At 45.3% G+C, this 24,053-nt stretch overlaps 1 protein-coding gene across 1 annotated transcript; it reads right to left on the bottom strand.

Moving 5' to 3' along the window:
* Positions 1-6,087: 6,087 nt before the first annotated feature.
* LOC115077732 (vomeronasal type-2 receptor 26-like) lies at positions 6,088-22,642 on the bottom strand. The gene is made up of 3 exons (XM_029580019.1): positions 22,574-22,642; positions 8,002-8,125; positions 6,088-6,983 (listed from the first exon to the last, which is right to left on the bottom strand). The coding sequence occupies exons 1-3, from the start codon at positions 22,640-22,642 to the stop codon at positions 6,088-6,090; spliced, it is 1,089 nt and encodes a 362-aa protein (XP_029435879.1).
* Between the last annotated feature and the right edge of the window lie 1,411 nt (positions 22,643-24,053).

The following is a 24,053-nucleotide window of genomic DNA, read 5'->3' as shown; positions in this document are numbered from 1 at the left end:
AGAATTTCCTTTGTTTTTTGTATGTTGAAATGATTAAATTGAAGTAAGCTTTGTTATAAGCTAAATTTCTTGTCTGTAAAGACGTGGAAAGTTATAAATAAAGAATTAAAAAAAAAAAAAAAAGAAATTAGATGTGAAATGCAAGAACTTACAATTTCATTTTCTAAGTGGGGCTAAGCCGTCAACGAGTGAAACAGATGTATACAGTAATGTTGAAATAAAAAGCTGCCCTTATTTTTACAGTGGTGTATGAATGATTGTAGTATAATTTTTCATTTTTTAGATTTTTTATATATTTGCTATCTGGTAAAAGCAGCCTGATCTTGAAATCTTGCGTCTAGTGTTTTTCAAGCGGCATTTTAGGATTTTTTTTGAAGAAAGCAAAACCTCCCTTAAGTAAGACAAATAATTTGAGAAATAATAAAAATAATCTAAAATATGGGACATGTCCCCAATGGAGATATACCAAATTATTATCCCTTATTAATAACATCGGCACGGCTCCTGATTTTTGTTTCCACTCTCTAGACACATAGACACAAGTAAGCTAAGATAAATTGTATTGTAGGCAATACTTTTGATTGATATGTGGGTTTTTACTTATTCACTCCTCTGAATTTTAATTTTTATCACTGATATAGATGTTCTAGTCGCAAGTATATGACTAATGCAATTGTCTGGATTTGGATCCAACAGACGTATTGCATTCACAAGACTATGATTTGTGCATATAATAAAAAGGTCAGTGCTTATACGAGTAAAGGTATTAGATTTAATTAATATTATAAACATAAGATAGATAATGATTTTATATTCATTTTTTAGCATCAATGATACAGCGCATTGTACTTGGAAAGACAAGTTTGTCACACAAGATAACAGTTTTTGAACCTGAGTCTAAATACATCTAAAGTAATAAAATTTAAAAATTAGAGACTAAAATTTACAGACTATAATTCTCACTCTCCCTTTTCTTGGGATTAGTTTCACAATAAAGCTTTTTAAAATATGGGCAAATTGCAACTGCACAATCTTCAAAACTCCGATTATATGTTAATGTCACCATTTTAAATATGATTCCGTCCATATGTTTTTATATTAGAAATGTTTTAATTAAGTTTTATATTTAATATTTATGTTTTTGTTGATTAGTTAGTGTTTATTTATTTATTTATATTAAACAAAGCATATTGGGGCGGATTTTAAAAGCCCTGCTCGCGTAAATCTGTCACGGATTTACGCGAGCAGGGCCTTGCGTGCCGGTGCGCCTATGTTCCATAGGCCTACCGGCGCGCGCCAGACTCGCGTAAGTCCCGGGGTTTTTCGAGAGGGGCGTGTCGGGGGCGTGAAGGGGGCGTGTCAGATCGGCGCGGCGTTTTGGGGGCGGGACGAGGCGTTTCGGGGCAGACCCGGGGGTGTGGTTTGCGCCTGGGCGGTCCGGGGGCATGGCCGCGCCCTCCGGAACCACCCCGAGGTCGCGTCTCGGCGCGCTAGCGGCCTGCTGGCGCGCGGGGATTTACTTCTCCCTCCGGGAGGCGTAAATCCCCCGACAAAGGTAGGGGGGGTCTAGATAGGGCCGGGGGGGTGGGTTAGATAGAGGAAGGGAGGGGAAGGTGAGGGGAGGGCGAAAGCGAGTTCCCTCCGAGGGTGCGCGCGCGCCGGCTACACGACATCGGCAGCCTTGCGCGCGCCGATCCTGGATTTTAGCTGATATGCGCGGCTACGCTTGTATCTACTAAAATCAAGCGTACTTTTGTTTGCGCCTGGTGCGCCAACAAAAGTACGCGAAGGCGCACTTTCTTAAAGTCTACTCCTTTATGTAATTCATTTTTAGCCCCTGAGGCAGCCATTCTGTTAATGGCAAAACTCGGCCAGAGTCGGGCTATGAGAAATATATAAGTCTCCACTACAATAAAGTTTTGACAAAGACCATGGCATCTAATCCTTATTGTTTTCCTGACGGCTTTCTTAGATCGCCTTCCTTTCTGTGTTTTCCATTCATTGCCTCACCAAATGTGAATGAGGTTGTAGGCCCCTTGCAGCCAGTCAAACAGCTCCGAGATTAACGGCAAGGGGTAACGGTCTTTGATCGTGATATCATTTAGACCTCGGTAATCGATACATGGACGTAGGGTACCATACTTCTTCCCCAAAAAGAAAAAACCTGCGCCAGCTGGCAACTTTGATGATCAGATAAAGCCCTTCTGGAGATTTTCTTCAGTGTATTCCGACATTGGTTTATTCTCGAGAGCTGAGAAGGTACACTCTTCCCTTCGGTGACTCAGTGTTGGGCTTCAGTCTTATGGCACAGTCATAGGGTCTATGTGGAGGAAGAATGCCAGCCACTTCATTGGAGAACACATCCCTGAAGGATGCGTACTGGGGCAGCATCCTTGGCATCACTGGAGTCGTAGGAATGCACATGATAGGTGAGATCTCCTGAAGATACTTCCGCTGACATTCTAGGCCCCAGCGGGAGAGCTCCAAGGCTGCCCAGTCAAATTGGGATTGGTGCACTTGTAACCAGGGTAATCCCAGGACGATAGGGTGCATGGCCTTTTCTAGCTAAAAGAAGGAGAGTGATTCCGTATGGAGAGCTCCAGTGAGGAGAGTAACTGATACAGTTTTGCAAGTTACGTCGCCCGGTAAGGGCTCTCCATGAATGGAGGATAACAGTAGTGGATCTTTCAACTCGATGAGGGGAATCTTCAAGTACTCCACTAGTCGTCTGAGAATGAAGTTGCCTCCTGCCCCTGAATCCACCAGGGCAAGAGTCTCTGAACCATGACCGGTCCGTGAATCAAAGAGGCTGGAAGAGAAAGCAGAGGAGAGGATGCGGTATGGCCTAAGGACAGTCCTCCTGTAGGACTTATGCCCGTCCGTTTTCCGGATGAAAGGAGCATATAGAGACATTATGGGTGAGCTGACCACAGTACATGCAAAGACCACGCCTCTTCCGAAGTCTTCTTTCTTTGGAAGTTAATTGTCCATGACCAAGTTGCATCGGTTCATCTTTATCAGTAGCAAGAATTACTGGAACCATCTGAGGTGTGGATATAGAACTAGCCTGTTTAACCCAGGTAACACCTTAGGCCGGAGTTCCTTCACCTTGTCCCGGAGCCGGTGATCAATCCGGGTAGCCAAGGCTACAACTTCATCGAGCAAGTCAGGTGTTTCACGAGCAGCCAGCTCATCCTTTAAATGGGTATCCAGGCCTCTGCAAAAAGAGTGTCTTGAGACATTTGGGGTCCAGCGAAGTTCTGCCACAAGAGTTTTGATGGCAAATTCAGCCAATGATCTGCTGCCTTGCTTCAATTCCACCAAGCAGAACCGGCAACAGCAGTACGAGCAGGGTCATTGAAAACGGATTTAAACAAGTCCATAAATTCTTCTATGTATTACAAAATGGGGTGCTTGTGCTCCCACAAGGTAGATGCCCAAGACAAAGCCCTACCATCCAGGTATGAAAGGATGTAGGTGGTCTTGAAAAGAGCCGTAGGAAATAAAGATGGCTATAAAGCAAAGTGCATGCAACACTGGTTTAGGAAGCCCCGGGCCTTCTGGATTTCACCAGAAAAGTGGATTGGAGCCGCCTGTGGTACAGAAGTTTTTAAAGTTACCTCCTGTAACTGACCTTCATGGTTGGACGCTGTGCCTTGAACCTTCTGTGTGTGTAGCTGATGAAACACTGAAGTAAGTTTTTCCAAGGCGTCTTGCTGCTCCACAATGCACTGGGCCAGACCCGGTATAGCCTGCAAGGCATTGAGTTGTGCTGGATCCATGGAGTTAGCAATCTCTTAGTGTTCATGGTAATTGTGAATGGATCCTTGGGCTGGTGGCAGAAGACCATGCCCACGGAGGAGGATCCCGAGAGGGACCACCGATCAGGCTCAGAGTATGGAGACAGATATACACTAGTTATTTTATTAAACAGTATATTGAACCACCAGAGGTGGCAGTAGCGAGATGGAAGTGCCCGGCTGGGCTGTAGTGCCTCAGATACTGGAACAGCAATCCTGGATAAGTGAGCTGTAGAGAAACTGAATATAGTGAGTAGGCAGGGTATGCAGAGTTCAAGAACAGAACCTGTGTTATTGATCTGTTGCAAGGAGTAGCAATCTGTTATATTTCTGCTAGTGATCTGATGCTTGATGGGAGGAGCAATCAGATAGGAGTAGCAAACAGTAATATTGGCTCCTAAGAAGGAGGAGTCAGCAATCTTGTTGTTATAGGAGTTAGCAGACTGCTAGGGAGTAGCAATCTGTTAGCATTAGATATACTTGTGGGTGGATCCCTGGGCCGGTGGCAGATGACCACGCCCCCGGGAGGATATCCCGAGAGGGACCACTGGCTAGGCTTGAGTATGGAGACAGACACACAATGTTCTTTTATTAAACAGGTTTTAGAAACCACCAGAGGTGGCAGTAGTGAGGTGATATGCCCGGCAGAGCTGTAGTCCCTCAGGTACCAGAACAGCGATCCAGGATGCCTGAGCTGTTGAGAAACTGTAGAAAGTGAGTAGGTAGAGTAGACAGAGTTCATGAATAGAACTAGATGACAAAACTCACATAAGGTCTCAAGGAAGCTCAGGAGCTGAAAAGGTTTAGGCCCTCGAGGAGTGAATACCTGGTTCCAGGGAAAGCTCTGAGAGAGCGATGGTAACTCACAATTGATTGTAGTAGCGATAGCTTCTAGGCAGTAGAGAATCTTCAGAGTGTCCAGGAACATGGGCCCTCGAGAAGCAAGTATCAGTTCCTATCTATAATCTGAAAGTAAAGAAAAGAGCAAGGTCCCCAAGGAGCGGGTTCCTCTGGTAAGTCTGAGGAGGAAGAGTAGCTTGGAGAGCGAAGCCATCGACCGAAGCAATCCCCAATCCTTGTTAACTCAAATAGATAGCGAAATAGAGACCTTTAAATATTGGAAGCGGATGATGTCATCTCAGGGGGACGCCCCTGAGGTTTGCGCCCTTGCTGGTACTTCAATCAGAGCGCACGCGCGCACCCTAGGTCTTCGGGCAACATGGCGGATCTGCAACGTCAAGCCAGTCCAGGGACGCCGGAGGGAGACAGCATGGAGACGCCGCGGCAGCCAGCCATCCATCAGACCTGGAGGGAGTCACCACAGAAGTAAAGAGGGCGGAGTGAGGGCGTCGAGCAGCGATGGCCACAACACTTTGATGGTAACACTCAAACAATGGTCTCTTAGAAGCAGCCTGGGAGCTGGAATGAAGTAGGCCCTCAAGGAGCGAGTACCTGGTTCCAGGGAAAGCTCTGAGAGACAGATGGTAACTCACTGGTGTTGTAGGCAGTGATGACTTCCAGGCAGAAGTGGTATTCAGGAGCAAGTCAGGGAACGTGGGCCTTCGAGGAACAAGAACCGGTTCCAGACTGTGATCTGAAAAGCAAAGAGAAAGTGAGGCCCCTGAGGAGCGGATACCCCTGGTAAGTCCGAGGAGGCAGAGTAGCTAAAAGTGAAAACCAAGTTAAATCCTTGCTAACTCGATTCATGAGCGATTACAGAGACATTAAATATCCGGTGAAGATGACGTCACCTCAGGGGGACGCCCCTGAGGTTCGCACCATTGCTGGTACTTGAGTCGGGGCCGCGCCATGCGCATGCCCTTAGGCTTCTGGGAAACATGGTGGATTGCAGCGTCTTGCTTGTCCGGGGATGCCGGAGGGGAATGGCATGATGACACCACGGCAGCCAAACCTCCAACAGGCAAAGAGGGAGTCACCAAAGAGGTAAGGTGGGCGTACTGGAGACGTCGGGCAGTGACGGTCTCAACACACAAGAAATGTTATCAGAGGTTTCTTATGAGATTGCAAAGGAGTGGTGAATGTGGATGGACCAAGAGGTCTCGGCTACCCATGCTATAAACATTTTCACTCAATTTTTTTGAGTTTCAAAACCAAATACAACAGAATAGTGAAATAAATTCAATATCACACAATATTATTATTATTATTTTATTTGGTGTTTACCTCTCAATGTTTTGTATGTTCATATATCCAATGCCTGAAAAGTATTATAAACAGAACTGGCATTCCTTTCTGGCAAAATACTCATTTAGAAGTTGTGTTTTTTTTAACGTTTCCCAACTAATTCTCTTGTGTTCATGTGAGGCTTTAGCAAAATAATGTAGCATTTGGGAATAAATATACAACCCAGAAGACCAGCACTGGAAGCCAGGATAGCAAATATCTCCACAGCCACCATGTATTTGCCTTTGGTGCTCAGGTACGCTGGGATAAAGGACACCCAAACACTGCAGAACACCAGCATGCTGAAGGTGATAAACTGGGCCTCATTGAATGTGTCAGGTAACTTCCTTACTAGGAATGCAACAACAAAACTTAACAAAGCCAGAAACCCCATGTATCCAATCATAATGTAGAAAGCAGTTACATATCCCTCATTACACTGTAATACCATTTTCCCTGTTTCAGATTTTGTGTCCAACTCTGGGAATGGAGGAGACATGAGGAGCCACACAGTGCATATCAGGGCTTCACCCACTGAACACAGAAGAACAAGATAGAGGGATATTCTGTTATTTAACCATTTCTTAAACCTGCTGCCAGGTCTCGTAGCATTGAAGACCATAGCAACTGTGAGCGTTTTAGCTAATATAGAAGAAATAGAAACAGCAAATATAATCCCAAATGCAGGTTGTCGTAACAGACAGGTCACCTTTAGAGGTTGTCCAATGAATAACAAGGAGCAGAGGAAGGACATCATTAGGGAGATAAGCAGGATGAAGCTGAGATCACGATTATTTGCTTTCACTAGGGCTGTATCTTTATGTTTCTTAAAAATTCCCATCACTCCAGCAGTTACCATAGAAAAGAAAATAGCAACAGAAGCTAAAGACAGACCCAAAGGGTCCTCATAGGAAAGGAAGTCAATGGCTCTTGGGATGCATCGATTTCTCTCCTGATTTGACCACTGATCTTCTGGGCAGGGCTCACAGTTTTCCATATCTATCCAGAAAACAAAAGTTTAAAAAATGTCACGGATAGATTAGAATCATTAGTTCCAGTAGATAACAACAGCATCCAAAAAAGCCCATAGATGGATATCAGAACTTGTTTTGTTTTTTTTTTTAATCATTGGTTTACTTAAGAAGGCATCTTATTTATTTATTTATTTAACAGTTTTTTATACCGACCTTCATAGTAAATAACCATATCGGATCGGTTTACATTTAACAAGGGTAAACTGAGGTAACAATTCTAGTAAACAAATAGATAACAATGGAAAAGGAATAAGTCAAAGTTACAATCAACAGGGAATAGAATAAACTTGGAAGCTTAAAACAAGCTGGAAGGAAGATGAAGGCAGGTAGAATAAAATAAGGTGATACAATTAATTTAAAACGGGTTAAAGCTTATGCTTTAACCTGGAAATGCTAGTGTCCATTTTCAGGAGGAAGAGTGCCTTGGGAGGACGTTAAAGGAGAAGAAACTGGTAACAGTCTTTATGAAATATGGACCTCTTCCACTTGGAGTCTTGAAGGTCAAGATTTTATATTTTGGTAGATAGACTACTGGTAGACATGGTACTTTACATAGAGAGGGTATGATTATCTTTTTGCAATCTTCTAGCATTTGGGCTGTGAAATTCTGTATGAGCTAGATTTGATGTAAACCCTTAGATTTAAATCCATTATATAGTGTACAACAGAAATTTAAGTATGAGGTTATCATGGCATGGACCACAGAGATCAAACTTGTCCTTTCAATGAAATGACAGAATTTTCCACAATTGTTGTAGGAGAAAAAGGAGGCAGTAGAACCAGTCCCATGAAGTCTAAACTACTCTACTTTCCAACTGATTTTAAGCCATAAATTGTTGTTCCTGATATAAAATCTCCTGTCCTTCATAGGTAATGCATTAAAAGAATACCACTGACCTTGACAGCTGTCTAGGATCCTCCCCTTCATCTTTTTCATATCATTCAAACGGCTTGTCTCACCTACCATTCTTCATTTTACTCACCCATCATGTTGGTGATTTCTCCTTCAGGACATGGGACACAGTCATAGCAGCAGAGGGGTTTTCCTTTCTGAGGGGCTTTCCTGTATCCAGGAGGGCAGCTCTCACTGCACGCAGAACGAGGAATCTGGGGTGTGATATGAGTCAAAATATAAGTAATCTAATGGAAGCACTGAGAAGAGAGGATCACCTTGCTGGTGGCTGAAAAGAATCTGTAAGCACTGCTTGGGGAAATTTTTAAAACATAAAAGTATTGAGGAGAAGTAAATTACTGGGGAATATTATTCAGTGTGTTTGTGTGTCTGTATTGAATAGGTAGTCAAAAAGGCAGACAAAAAAACCAGAAGTTTGTGGGTTTTGTATTACTGAACCCTCCCACCCTTCTCCTCTAGCTCATCCTTTAATTTATAGGCAGTTGACACTTTCATACAAAAAAATAAATACAAATTAATTAATCAGTCTTTTAACATAAATTCAGAAATTCCCCACACCTTATCAAGAGTGTAATCATTCTTTGGTAAGTCACTACCAGATATATAGTAAATACAGTGATACATTTAAAGGATCCTAATTGTACAAGTCCTATTCCCATAACAACCTAAAACTTAACTAGGAACTGAACAAATTTAAGATGAAGGCAACAGTTCAGCCACAAGAGGGAGTCCTCCCATTTTTCTGCATCGAGTGTCACATGTATGTTTTTTTACCCGCTGGTGAGAAATTGTACATGTGCATCCGATGCAAAGAGCTCCTGTCTCTCAGTGAATTTGGCTGATCACTGGAGGCTAGAATGTCAGACCTGGAGGAGATGAGGCAGATGGAGAGAAATACAGATGAGAACTTCAGGGCATTGTAGCCAAGTCTCAAATGTAGTCTAGCATTCCTGGTGCTGCCTTGGAGGAGGAAGGTCTCATGAGAGCTTCAACCTGGTGCAGCAGGAAATGATCCTGTAGCAAGGACCTGCTCTCCAGGTGATGTATTGTCCTCTCATACCGATGATGTGTCTCCCAGTGCTACTGGCCAGGAGGGAATGATTAGGACAGCCATCATTGTTTGTGATTTGATTATTATGAATGTAGACAGCTGGATGGCTGGTGGGCATGAGGATCGCCTGGTAACTTGCCTACCTGGTGCAAAGATGGTGGACTTCATGTGTCACCTAGAAAGGATTTTAGACAGTGCTGGGGAGGAGCCAGCTGTCATGGTACATGTGAGCACCAATGACATAGAAAAATGTTGGAGGGAGGATCTGGAAGCCAAATGTATTTATTTTATTTTTATTTATTTATTTAAAGTTTTTATATACTGGCATTCATGATAGAATCACATCATGCTGGTTTACAATTAACAGGGGAAGTGGGTGAAACAAGAACATGGAATGAGTGCAAAGAAACCATGAAGTTACAATAAAACAAGGCTGTTCAACTGGGAGAAGAGGGAAAGCTAGAGAGAGTTAACAAAATGAGGCATAATTATTTACAGTATATACAATATTCTGAAGAGTCTGACTGAAGATAATGTTGATTTGAGATTTAGGCAGGGTCTGGAAAGGCTTGTTTAAATAACCAAGTCTTAAGCCTTTTTCTGAAAGTTGGGAGGAGGGCTCCTGTCGCAGATCCGGTGGAATGGAATTCCATACCTGTGGTCCTGCTGTAGAGAATGCCCGGTCTCTGAATGTTAGGTATTGTGTGGTTTTGGTATGTGGTACATGAAGTGATCCTCTGTATGCTTCTCTGATGGGTCTGGAGGAGGAATGTTGTCTGAGCGGGATTTGTAGGTTAAGAGGAGCGGGATGATGGATGGCTTTGTAGATCATGGTGATGGACTTATGAATAATTCTGGTGAATTGGCAGCCAATGTAAGTTTTTGAGGGTGGGAGTGATGTGGTCTCTTCTCGTGTTTGTATGCATTCTGGTGGCAGCGTTCTGGATCATCTGAAGCGGTTTGGTGGAGGATGAAGGGATACCTAGTAAAATGGAGTTGCAATAATCTATCTTGGAGAAGATTATTGCTTGAAGAACCGTTTGGAAGTCTTGAAAGTGAAGGAGAGGTTTTACTCTTTTCAGAACCTGTAGTTTATGAAAGCAGTCTTTAGTTGTGCGGTTGATGAAAGATTTTAAATTTAGACGATTGTCGATTATTACTCCTAAGTCTCTTGCTTGGATGATGAGTAGGTTGGATGGTGGACTCGACGTGATGTTGATATTTTCCAGAGATATAAGAAGGAGTTCACTCTTAGATGCGTTTAGTATCAGGTTAAGGCTAGCGAGGAGGCAGTTGATTTCTTGCAGGACATTTTTCTAATGATTCAAGTGTTTTATTGATGGTTTCTTTAAGTGGGATCAGGATCTGGACATCGGCGGCGTATATGAAGTGTTTTAGATTCAGTTTTGGTTAACAGCTGGCACAGTGGAAGAAGGTAAATGTTAAAGAGCGTGGGGGATAGGGAAGAACCCTGGGGATCTCCTAGGGCGGAATTGTAACAGGGGGATTCTTTATTGTGAATTCTAACCTTGTAGCCTCTATTACACAGGAAAGTTTTGAACCATGCAAGTGCCGTTCCTGTTATTCCAATGTCCGCCAGCTAGGCTATTAGGTAGAAAAGTGAAATCCAGAACCTCCAGGGTAGCGTTCTCTGAAATGTTCCCTGTTCTATGCGCAAGTCCCCAGAGGCAGACAGAGCTCCGGACTCTCAATGTGTGGACAATGATGCAAGGAAGAGGGATTCAGTTTTGTATGGAACTGGGGAATGTTTTGGGGAAGGGAGTGTATTTTCCTAAGGGATGGACTCCACCTTAATCAAGGTGGAACCAGGCTGCTGGCACTAAACCTTAAAAAAGAGAGAGAGCAGATTTTAAACTAAATCAAAGGGGAAAGCTGATAGTCACTCAGCAGCGCATTGTTTGGAAGGAGATATCTTTGCAGGATACTAATGAAGCATTAGAGTTAGTCATCTCAGCAGAGAGGTTCCATTAATAAGAAACATAGTCCAAGTTCCTATAATTAAAACTCACCTGAGCTAAAAGATTCCAATTTATCCCTGTCAACAGAAAAGCAGAATGTTAATACAATAAAAAAAAACACACTTTGAAATGTTTGTATGCTAATGCCAGAAGTCTAAGAAGTAAGATGGGAGAATTAGAGTGTATAGCACTCAAACACGAGAAGGGTTGTAGCCCTGTAAGGGCAACAGCCCATGAGACTGTAAGCACCTTACAATCTGATACCATTTCCAGTAAGTTCTTGTTGAATAACAATAATAACACAGATGTCTGTTGTTTAGCAGTAATCCTCAAGAAAAACTTTTTTGTTTAGCATTTAATAATGACATAGAATTCATTGGGATCTCAGAGACATGGTAGAAAGAGGATAACTAATGGGATAGTGCTAAGGCAGGGTACAAATGATATCACAATGACAGAGAGGAACATCCGAGTGGTGAGATGGTGCGTTATGTCTGGGATGGTATACAGTTCAACAGAAGAAAGCTCCTGCATGACACTAAATGCTAGAGATGTGAATTGTGTCCTCGATCGTCTTAACGATAGATTTCGGCTGGGAGGGGGAGGGAATCGTATTGTTGCCGTTTGGGTTTTAAAAATATCGTGAAAAATCGTTAAAATCGTGAGCCAACCCCCTAAAACCCACCCCCGACCCTTTAAATTAAATCCCCCACCCTCCCGAACCCCCCCCCCAAATGCTTTAAATTACCTGGTGGTCCAGAACGGCGACGTTCCGGAATGGCCCCCTCAATTGAATCCTTTTGTCTTCAGCCGGCGCCATTTTGCAAAATGGCCGCCGCAAAATGGCGGCGGCCATAGACAAAAACGATTCGATGGAGGAGGTCGTTCCGGACCCCTGCTGGACTTTTGGCAAGTCTTGTGGGGGTCAGGAGGCCCCCCCAAGCTGGCCAAAAGTTTCTGGGAGTCCAGCGGGGTTCAGGAAGCGATTTCTTGCCGCGAATCGTTTTCCGTACGGAAAAATGGCGCCGGCTATACACGTATGGCCGGTGCCATTTTCCGTACGGAAAATGGCGCCGGCAGGAGATCGACTGCAGGAGGTCGTTCAGCGGCGGTCCGGAACCCCCGCTGAACGACCTCCTGCAGTCGATCTCCTGCCGGCGCCATTTTCCGTACGAAAAACGATTTGCGGAAAGAAATCGCTTCCTGAACCCCGCTGGACTCCCAGAAACTTTTGGCCAGCTTGGGGGGCCTCCTGACCCCCACAAGACTTGCCAAAAGTCCAGCGGGGGTCCAGAACGACCTCCTCCGTCGAATCGTTTTTGTCTATGGCCGCCGCCATTTTGCGGCGGCCATTTTGCAAAATGGCGCCGGCTGAAGACAAAAGGATTCAATTGAGGGGGCCGTTCCGGACCGCCGCCGTTCTGGACCACCGCTGGATCCCCAGGTAATTTAAAGCATTTGGGGGGGGGGGGTTCGGGAGGGTGGGGGATTTAATTTAAAGGGTCGGGGGTGGGTTTTAGGGGGTTTAGTGTGCCGGTTTTCCTGCCCTCCCCCTTCCCCCGATTTAAGATTTTTTAACGATAAATCGGGGGAATTGGTATTGTATCGTGGCCCTAACGATTTTTGACGATTTAAAATATATCGGACGATATTTTAAATCGTCAAAAAACGATTCACATCCCTACTAAATGCACAATCACATTTTATAGGTAGAAATCCCTTTCATGTTGGGAAAGAGTATAGTGATAGGAGTAACCTACTGTCCACCTGGCCAAGATGATGATATGGTCAGTGAAATGATAAGAGAAATTAAGAAAGCAAACCATTTTGGTAGTACAGTAATAATGAGACATTTCAATTACCCCAATATTACCTTAGTAAGTGAAACATTAAGACATGCTAGAGAGATAAAGTTCCTAGACAGAATAAATGACAGTTTTATCGAACAGATGTTCAGGAACTGATGAGAGAGAATGCCAGTATCTTAAATTTGTGATTTTGTTGAGATGAACATTTTAAATATTTTAATTTTTTTTTTGCTTTAGTATTTGTCTCTACCTACTTTGCTAAATTTTATTTTCCAGAAGAGGGATGCTTAAAATTCAGTAATTTCATCTTTCATCCATCTTTTCAAAAGTTGCGCTACCAGCACAAAAGTTGAGGTATATGTATTATCACATTTCATTTTTTTTTTAAACTGGCAGATTCCTTTCTCAAATACATAACACACACACAGAAGCATCATTCCTTTCTCACACATCACATACACACACACAGAGAAGCACAATTCCTTTCTCACATTCACACATACACACACACAAGCACCGTTCCTTTCTCACATACATACAGAAGCACCCTTCCAATCTAAGGCCCCCACTGAACAGCTGGTCTCCGGCGGTGGTTAGCAGCACCGGTGTTCACTTCTTCAGCCCCTGCTGGCCTCGATTTTAATTTCTTTGGCCCCCCAGCTTGGACTCCGGCGGGGGCCAAAGAAATTAAAATTGAGGCCGTATGGTTGTTTTAGTGTGCCGGTTTCCCCACCCTCCCCCTTCCCCTCCCCCTCCCCCCGATTTACGATTTTTGACGATAAATCGGGGGAATTCCTATTGTATCGCGCCTCTAACAATTTTTGACGATTTAAAATATATCGGACGATATTTTAAATCGTCAAAAAATGATTCACATCCCTACTGGCTGGGAGGCACTGAGGCTGGGCTGAGGAAGAGCCACAGGGTCGAGACCACATGACCAGCTAGACCGGCCCACCGGGGGAAGCCCGATCCCCCGATAGGCCAATCTGTCCCTGGGTGGAAGGAAATTTAAACAATTTCCAGCATAGTTAAAAAGTGAAGTGAAAGAGGCTATTTTAGCCAAAAGATCTTCATTCAAAATAGGATTAAGCCTAAACACTTGCAAGTTAAATGTAAGACATTGATAAGACAGGCTAAGAGAATTTGAAAAGAAGTTGGCTGTAGAAGCAAACATTCACAATAAGACAATCCTACCCCATCATCCAGCTGTGAATCCTTTCTCTCTGCCCTCTCAGCCCTGGGTTTCAAACAACTAGTTACCAAACCCACACACAAAGCAGGCCACACGCTGGATCTTATCTTTATTAACCCAGGCATCAAACATTCTTCACGCCTCAAAAGCAAGAAGGTCCCTTGGTCTGATCACTCACTTATCTCAACCGCATTCTCATTGAACAAACCCTCCACCTCCAAAGGGCCCTCACCATCTTTCCCATACAGAAGATCCTGCTCTACAGAAGACCTCAGCTCCCACCTAGCCTCTCAACTTCCATCCATTGATCTCTCAAACCCGAACACAGCTCTCCGCTCTTGGAAAGCCATCACAGATTCCATAGCCGACAAGCTATGTCCGCTAGCAACCAAAAAATCACTCCCAAACGCCTCCAAAAGACAACCATGGTTCACGGAAGAACTAAGAAAGCTAAAACAAAATCTAAGACAGAAAGAGAGCGACTGGCGCAAATCCCCAAGCACCAATACACGATCCATCTACAAAGCCACCCTCCATCAATACAAGTCAACTACCTCTAAATCCAAAAGGGACTACTATGCATCCAAGATTCACCACTTAATCTTCGACGCAAAAGCCCTCTTCGCCTATGTCTCCAATCTCACCCAAATCATCCCACAGGAGATTCCCAACGACCTAGCACAACCCAAAGCTGAAGAACTTGCTCTTCATTTTCACAACAAAGTCAACAGCCTTCTAACTCATCTGCCTTCTAATCCCACCGACCCTGCTCTTTACCAGTCTCTTCAACAATCATCCCTCAACAACAATGGTCTGGAAACACTTGAACCCATCTCTATCTTAGAGATACAAACTCTTATAAGAAGAATGAAACCTTCCTCCCATCCTTTGGATACTATCCCCACCAAACTGCTCCTGGCCATCCCTGACTCCATCGCTAAAACCTTGTCGGACATCATAAACTGCTCACTCTCCCAAGGACTATATCCTGACGACCTCAAATTGGCCTCCATCAAACCTCTACTCAAGAAACCCAACTTGGATCCTAAAGACCCCAACAACTTCCGTCCTATCGCCAATCTCCCATTCATAGCCAAGATTCTAGAAAAAGTTGTCAATACTCAACTCTCCGAATACATAGAAGAAAACAAAATCCTATTCCAATCACAATACGGATTTCGCAAGTCACTGAACACAGAATCCCTCCTCATCTCCATGTCTGACTTCATATTAATGGGCCTTGACAAAGGCCAATCCTTCCTCTTAATTCTACTGGACCTATCAGCCGCCTTTGATACGGTCAATCATTCCATTCTCACTTCCATTCTGGCTTCTATAGGTATCTCAGGTACAGCTCTCTCATGGTTTAAATCTTTTCTCTCCAACAGAGGCTTCAAGGTTAAGATACAGAACAAAGAATCTTCACGAATGGACGCATCCATAGGTGTCCCCCAGGGCTCCTCACTGTCACCTACACTCTTTAACATTTATCTTTTACCTATCTGCCAACTCCTCTCCAACCTTAACCTCAAACATTTCCTCTACGCCGACGACATCCAGATCGTGATACCCATTAAAGAATCTTACACAAAAACATTGGTTCACTGGGAAAACTGTCTCTTCGAAATTAAACATCTCCTGGCTAACCTAAACCTAGTTTTAAACTCCTCTAAAACAGAACTGCTTCTCATCTCCCCAGATAATAATGCCATCTCTAATCCTCCAACTATCCCAACTACTACACAGGTGAGAGATCTAGGAGTATTAATTGATAACCGGATGAACCTTAAAGCTTACATCAACAGAACCACCAAGGACTGTTTCCACAAACTCCAAGTTCTGAAAAGAATTAGACCACTCTTCCACACTCAGGACTTCAGAACCATTCTACAAGCTATCATTTTTTCTAAGATCGATTACTGTAACTCTATCCTTCTGGGCCTACCTTCCTCCTATACTAGACCCCTCCAGATGTTACAAAACGCTGCGGCAAGATTACTGACAAACTCCAGGAGGAGGGACCATATATCTCCAATCCTAAAAGATCTCCACTGGTTGCCTGTTCACTTTAGAATCCTCTACAAATCTCTTTCCATAATATACAAAACCATCCATCAACACACCCCACTCGACTTACAAGTCCCATTCCAAATTTATAACTCCTCCAGACCAACAAGAGACAGAGGATCTCTTCAAGTGCCCCCAGCCAAAACTACCAAACACATTACCTTGAGAGATCGGGCCTTTTCAACAGCCGGCCCCCTTCTATGGAACTCCATCCCACCGGACCTTAGACAGGAGCCCAGCCTCCCAACCTTCAGAAAGAGACTTAAGACCTGGCTGTTTAAAAAAGCTTTCCCGGACACCGATTAATTCTATTCAGCCAGATTCTACCACTTCCACATGTAAAAATGTTATTACTAATGTAAATACCTATACCTAATGTTATTCTCTTTCTCTTCTTCTCTCCTCCCAGTTCTATTACCTTGTTATTTGTAACTGCTTCCTTCTACACAAATAGGTTATTGAATTTACTGTACACCCCTGTTATATGTAAACCGGCATGATGTGTTTGCAACATGAATGCCGGTATATAAAAATTTTAAATAAATAAATAAATAAATAAAATATATCCAAATCAGAAAGCCTGCGAGGGAGTCATTTGGACCATTAGATGATCAAGGGGTTAGATTAGGGATCAAGGGGTTAGATTAGGGAAGATAAGGCCATCATGGAAAGATTAAACAATGTCATTACTTTGGTGTTTACTGAAGAGGATGTTGGGGAGATACCCATTCAAGAGACAGTTTTCGAGGGTGATGACTCAGATGAACTAAACCAGATCATGGTGAATCTGGATGATGGTAGGCCAGATTGACAAACTGAAGAGTATTAAATCACCTAGACTGGATGGCAAACACCCCAGGGTTCTGAAAGAAACAAAAAATAAAATTTCAGACCTATTTCAATACAATTATAATCTATCTTTAAAATCATAGAAACATACATAGTAACATAGTAATGATGGCAGAAAAAGACCAAAATGGTCCATCTAGTCTGCCCAGCAAGCTTCCCAAGATAGTAACAGCCGCTCCGTGCAGGTTTCCCCCATGTTTTTCTTAAGGGTAGTAGCTGCCGCTCCGTGCCGGTTACCCCCATGTTTCTCTTAAGGGTAGTAACTGCCGCTCTGTGCTGGTTTAGCTTTTTTATTTATTCCCATCCTCTAGCCTTTTAGAGATCCACAGTGTTTATCCCATACCCCTTTAAATTCCTTCACAGTTTTAGTCTTCACCACTTCCTCTGGAAGGGCATTCCAGGCATCCACCACCCTCTCATCATCCATTGTACCTGAAGATTGGAAGATGGCAAATATAATCCTGATATTTAAAAAGGGCTCCAGGGGTGATCCGGGAAACTATAGGCCAGTGAGTCTGACTTCAGTACCTGGAAATATCATGGAAATTGTTTTAAAGAATAAAATCACAAAACATTTAGGTAGACATGGTTTAATGGTACACAGCCAGCATGGATTTACCCAAGGGAAGTCATGCCTCACAAATCTTGTTACACTCAGCGGTCTCAGGTGGCTGCGACTGCTATTGCTCACCTCACCTCACCTCACCTCACCGGTCCTGTTCAATATCTTTGTGAGCGACATTGCGGACGGGATAGAAGGTAAGGTTTGTCTTTTTGCGGATGACACTAAGATCTGCAACAGAGTGGACACGCCGGAAGGAGTGGAGAGAATGAGACGGGATCTAAGGAAACTGGAAGAGTGGTCGAAGATATGGCAGCTGAGATTCAATGCCAAGAAGTGCAAAGTCATGCATATGGGGAGTGGAAATCCGAATGAACTGTATTCGATGGGGGGGGAAAGGCTGATGTGCACGGAGCAGGAGAGGGACCTTGGGGTGATGGGGTCTAATGATCTGAAGTCGGCGAAACAATGCGACAAGGCGATAGCTAAAGCCAGAAGAATGCTGGGCTGCATAGAGAGAGGAATATCGAGTAAGAAAAGGGAAGTGATTATTCCCTTGTACAGGTCCTTGGTGAGGCCTCACCTGGAGTACTGTGTTCAGTTCTGGAGACCGTACCTTCAAAAAGACAAAGACAAGATGGAGGCGGTACAGAGAAGGGCGACCAGGAAGGTGGAGGATCTTCATCGGATGATGTATGAGGAGAGATTGAAGAATCTAAATATGTACACCCTGGAGGAAAGGAGGAGCAGAGGTGATATGATACAGACTTTCAGATACTTGAAAGGTGTTAATGATCAAAAGACAACGACAAACCTTTTCCGAAGGAAAAAAATCAGCAGAACCAGGGGTCACGATTTGAAGCTCCAGGGAGGAAGATTCAGAACCAATGTCAGGAAGTATTTCTTCACGGAGAGGGTGGTGGATGCCTGGAATGCCCTTCCGGAGGATGTGGTGAAGACCAGAACTGTGAAGGACTTCAAAGGGGCGTGGGATAAACACTGTGGATCCATAAAGTCAAGAGGCTGCCAATGAAGAGTGGGTGACTCGCCAGAATGACGGCTACTGCCTGGAGTCAATACCCTTTTAAATAAACATACACAGGCTTACTGTGACTCCAACATCGCTCTAAGCTTCAACAGCAAGAGGAAATGTGGAAAAAAGGATTCACACTCACAAAGAGGGGAGTAGCTGGCTTGTTACGGCGGTTACTACCCCAAATCAAATAAGCCTGATACTTCACTTTCAATGCATATACAGCATAGTTCTCTGATTCAACGGCAGGGGAGAAGAAAAACTGATACTTCACACATCCAGAAAAGAGGGTTCGCACTCGCAAAGCGGGGAGTAGCTGGCTTGTTACGGCGGTTACTACCCCAAACCAAATGTGCCTGATACTTCACTTTCGATGCACATCCAGCATGGCTCTCTGCTTCAACGGCATGGGAGAAGAAAATCAACCAATAAGGGCTGTATAACATAGTCTGGGTAAAACAAATAAACATGGGTGCAGCTTGCTTATTGCGGCGGCTTCTACCCCTAACTAATCAAGCTAGATATTTCACTTGGATGCAGCTCCATCACTGCTCTCTACATTAAAGGTGGGGGTGGAAGGGAAATAGAACCAAGAGCTAAGAGAAACAGATAAGTATGAGAGAGAAAATTTGCGGGGCAGACTAGATGGGCCATTTGGTCTCCTTCTGCCGTCATTTCTATGTTTCTATGTTTCTATGTTTCTTTCTTTCCTGCATTGGCTCCACTGGGGGAACTCGTGGCTTCTGCCAGCTGCAGCTGGCCTACCAGCCTTCATTCCCGGACCTCCCTGGGCAGAACGGATGCCGCTGATGGCCATCTTTCCCTCAGGGCCACCTAGGCACGCATGCTCACTCCTCAGCCAACTTTAATGACATCATGGCGGGAACCTTGGCGACGTCTCCCTGGATGACATCATGCACCATGAATACTTATGCCAACTGGCCCAATCAGCCTATGACTTGCCAACGAGTTCCGTCTTGCTGAATCCATTTACCTTCGCATCTTAGCTTTGTTCCGGTTCTGGCTTCCCTGGCGTGAGACTATCGGGTACTCGCTCCTCGGGGGCCCTATCCTGTCTCTGGGCTATCCACTCCTTGTAGGGCTGTCACCTCGGACTCTACTTGCCATGTTCCCGGAGACTTCACCCGGAACCTCTACTCTGCTACAGCTCCTACGAGTACCCCCACTCCATGGGCCTTCTCTGTGACATCTTCTACAGACCACTGCCATGCTCTTGCAGTAGAACCTTCACCGGTGTACCCCGTGCTGCAGGCCACTACCATGCTACCACTTGAAGGACCCTCTCCGGTGTACCCCGCTTCATGGACCACTGCCGTGCCATCTTAAGAGGAATCCTCGCCGATGTACCCCGCTTCGTGGACCACTGCTGTGCCATCACTTGAGGAACCCTTGCTTGTGTACCCTGCTTCTCGGACCTGCTTAACATCGCTAGAGTACCTTGTTGGCATACCCCGCACCACGGACCACAACTTGTGAGGCACCCCAGCAGGCTCCCTTGCTCTAAGGACTTGTGGCACCCTCGCAGGCTCCCTTGCTCTATGGACTTGTGGCATTACAGGGACTGTTTTACTCTGCGGCCACCCGCTCCTGGGGTAGTACCGCTTCTCACCACTGGAAAGAAGTTGAGGAATCCCCTCGTTGAGTCTGATGTCAGCCCCTTGGCTGATGTCACGTGGCTTCATCTCATGGGGTCACTCTCACTCCTCTCTTCTGTACCTGCTGGATTCCAACCTACAGCCGAGACCTTGCCTCCAGACGGTGAGGCTCAGTGGGGACTCTTCCATGTGGGCGGTTCCATTTCTCACCTCGGCCATAGGGCCCACACACTAACAGATCCTAACAGATTGCCAAGTCCATGAACCCAGCACAGATCTTGGCCCACCAGGCCATCCCTGGCCCAGGCCAACGTATTTCAGAACAACAGAAGATTCTGGAGAATTTGGCTAATGCCATTACTTAAATACACGGCTGGACACTGTCGCTGCAGCTGCCAAGTTGAGTTCCGCACCACAGGCACCATCGTTCTGGCCAATAGTGCCCCTGCCGTCAACACCTCATTTTTCAGGTGACCCCTTGTCCTGTAGATGCTTCCTGAACCAGTGCAATATGCACTTTTCTCTACAACCTGCATACTTCCCTGACATAGTGTCTAAGACGACATACATTCTATCACTTCTGGATGGACAGGCATTGGCCTGGGCATCTCCCCTTTGGGAGCAAGCAGAACTGATCCTTCATGATCTTCCAGGCTTCCTTGCCCTGTTTCGCTCCATCTTCGATGACCCAGCTCGCAAGACCATCACCGGTTCCGCACTACTGCACCTGCAACAAGGTTCTAGATCGACTATGCCATTGAGTTTAGGACTCTTGTGGCTGAGCTGCGCTGGGACCTGGTCTTCCTGCGTGCCATCTTTCTCGAGGGTCTACTCCACATATCAAGAATGAGGTAGTGGCATGAGAGCTCCCGGACAGCTTGGACTCTCTCGTGGACCTCGCCGGCCATATTGACCGCCGGCTTCATGAATGCTCACATGAGACCCGAGGGCCCAAGAAGACGACTTTAGGTAATCCCCGCAATCGCCCAGCACAGGGATGGGGAAACGGGGCAACTGATAAATACGATAGGAAGCACAGAGAAGTGAAACTTAGCAAAATGAAAACTAAAAAGGAACAATAGGCAAAATGGAAAAAACATATCTACAAATATACAGCAGTAGTACGTGGTTACATGGAATCATCAGAGAACAATTGAGAGGTGTCATGGATCGAAGAGAGGACCAAGAGGTGCAGGGGAGGTGTGAAGTGGTCAAGCGAGATAATTAATCAGGGAAAGCCTGGTGAAAGAGCCAGGTCTTTAGCATTTTTCTGAATTTAACTGTTTGTTCCCGTCAGAAGCCACTGACGGGTCATCCTTGAGGTCTCTTGCAACCACTTTCTACACTCAGTGAACCGTGGACACATATTGTAACAGATTTTATAGTGGATCTTCCTCCCTCTAGTGGCAACAACACCATCTGGGTTACCATTGACCAATTTTCAAAGATGGCTCACTTCGTGACTCTACCTAGTCTCCCTTCTGCCCTAGAGTTGGCAAAATTGTTTATTCGCCACATCTTTTCTCTTCATTGACTCCTGAGGCATATATTCTATGACCAGGGAATGCAATTTATGGCAAAGTTCTGGAGGTCCCTATGTAAGAAATTTTGCATTGCCTTGGACCTTACATCGGCCTATCACCTGCAGGCCAATGGACAGACAGAGAGGACCAATCGAACTCTGAAGCAGTTCCTCCAGGCATACGTAAATTCCTGTCAGGATGACTGGTCCGAGCTACTGCCCTGGGCTGAGTTTGCCTTGAACTCTCAACAGTCCACATCCACTGGGTCTTCACCCTTTGAAGTAGTCTACAGACGTCAGCCCCTGCCTCCACTTCTGCTGCCTATGTCTGTGGCTTCTCCTGCAGTGCAAACCTCTGCTCAAGAGTTGCATCAACTCTGGGAAGATACAAAACGACTTCTACAGCAAGCTGCTCTGAAGTTGAAGAAATTTTATGATGCCCATCATCGGGCAGCTCATCAATTCAACCCTGGAGAAAAGGCGTGACTCAGCACCCGTTTTATCCACCTGAAGCTGCCTTCTGCACGATTTGCTCCAGGATACATTGGACCCTTCTCCATACTTCACGCTTGGGTCCAGTTAAGTACAGTCTTCACATGCCGGCATCACACAAGATTCATAATGCCTTCCACATCTCGTTATTAAAGCCTCTCATATTGTCTGAATTCTCTAAGAGGGCACCCAAGCCCATAACTCTGGCATCAGAGGAGAACATTACATATCAGGTACAGGAAATCCTAGATGTTTGGAAGCATAGAAAGTGATGGGAATACCTAATCTCATGGCAAGGATTCAGGCCCGAATAGAATAGCTGGGAACCAGCAGCCAACATTCTCGATAAAGATCAAGCAGTTTCATGCTTCTCACCCAAGAAAACTCAAACCCCAAGGGGGGGAATCATAAGAAGGGGGGTATTGTTACGTTCTGCAGTCACAGGTGGCTGTGACTGCTGTTGCTCACCTCTTTCTTTGCTGCATTGGCTCCAATGGGGGAACTCGTGGCCTCTGCCAGCTGCAGCCGGCCTACCATCCTTTATTCCAAGACCTCCCTGGGCGGCACAGATGCTGCTGATGGCCATCTTGCCCTCAGGGCCACCGAGGCGCGCAGTCCCCAGACAGCTTTAACAATGTCATGGCAAGAACCTCAGGGGCATCCCTCCGGATGACATCATGCACCACGGATACTTAATCCAACTGACCCAGTCAGCCTATGACTTGGCAACGAGTTCCTTCTTGCTGAATCCATGTATTTATCTATTTATTTATTTATTTATTAGCTTTTCTTTACCAACATTTGTAAGGCACATCATGCCGGTTTACAATGAACTGAAGGAGGAAAATACAATAAAATGCGGCAAGAGGGTTGGCAGGCTGGAGAGGGAGAAATGGGGAGGGGAAGGGATGAGGAGGGCGCGAAGGAAGGAGGTAGAAATGTACCTTTGCATCTGAGCTTCATTCCAGTTCCTGCTTCCTTGGAGTGAGGCTATCGGGTACCTGCTCCTCGGTGGCCCTATCCGTTCTCTCGGCTATACGCTCCTTGGAGGGCCGTCACCTCGGACTCTACTTGCCTCATTCCCAGAGGCTTCACACGGAACCTCTACTCTCCTACAACTCCTGTGAGTACCCCCACTCCACGGGCCTTCTCTGTGATATCATCTACAGACCACTGCCATGCTCTTTCAGTAGAACCTTCACCGGTGTACACCGCTTCGCGGACCACTGCCATGCCATCACTTGAGGAGCCCTCGCCGGTGCACCCCGCTTCTTGGACCTGCTTAACATCACTAGAGGACCTTGTCGGTGTACCTTGCACCACGGACCACTACCATGATTGATCCTGTGAGGCACCCCCGCAGGCTCCCTTGCTCTACGGACTTGTGGCATCACAGGGACTGTTTTACTCTGCGGTTACCCACTCCTCGGGTAGTACCACTTCTCACCACTGGGAAGAACATGAGGAATCCCCTCATTGAGTCTAAAGTTCCATCGTTCCACCTCCCGGGGTCACTCTCACTCTTCTCTTCTGTACCTGCTGGATTTGAACCTAAAGCCGAGAACGTGCCTCCTGACAGTGAGGCTCAGTGGGGACTCCTCCCTGTGGGCGGTTCCATCTCTCACCTTGGCTATAGGGCCCACCCACTAACAGATCCTAACACTCCTACATTTTTTTGAAGGGGTGAATAAACATGTGGTCAGAAGTGTTCGACAAAGTCCTGCATGACTGGCTTCTAAGAAAACTAAAATGTCATGGCTTACGAGGCAATGTCCTTTTGTGGATTTCAAGCTGGTTAAAAGATAGGCAACAGAGAGTAGGATTAAAAGGTCAGTTTTCACAGTGGACAAAGGTGAACAGTGGAGTGCATCAGAGATCTGTACTTTGACTGGTGCTTTTTAATGTATTTATAAGTAATGTGGGAAAGGGTACAATGAGTGAGGTGATC

The sequence above is a fragment of the Rhinatrema bivittatum genome, chromosome 16, assembly GCF_901001135.1.
Source record: "Rhinatrema bivittatum chromosome 16, aRhiBiv1.1, whole genome shotgun sequence".
NCBI lineage: Eukaryota > Metazoa > Chordata > Amphibia > Gymnophiona > Rhinatrematidae > Rhinatrema > Rhinatrema bivittatum.
Note: the sequence above shows the minus strand (reverse complement) of the source record. Positions and strands in the feature narration are given on the sequence as shown.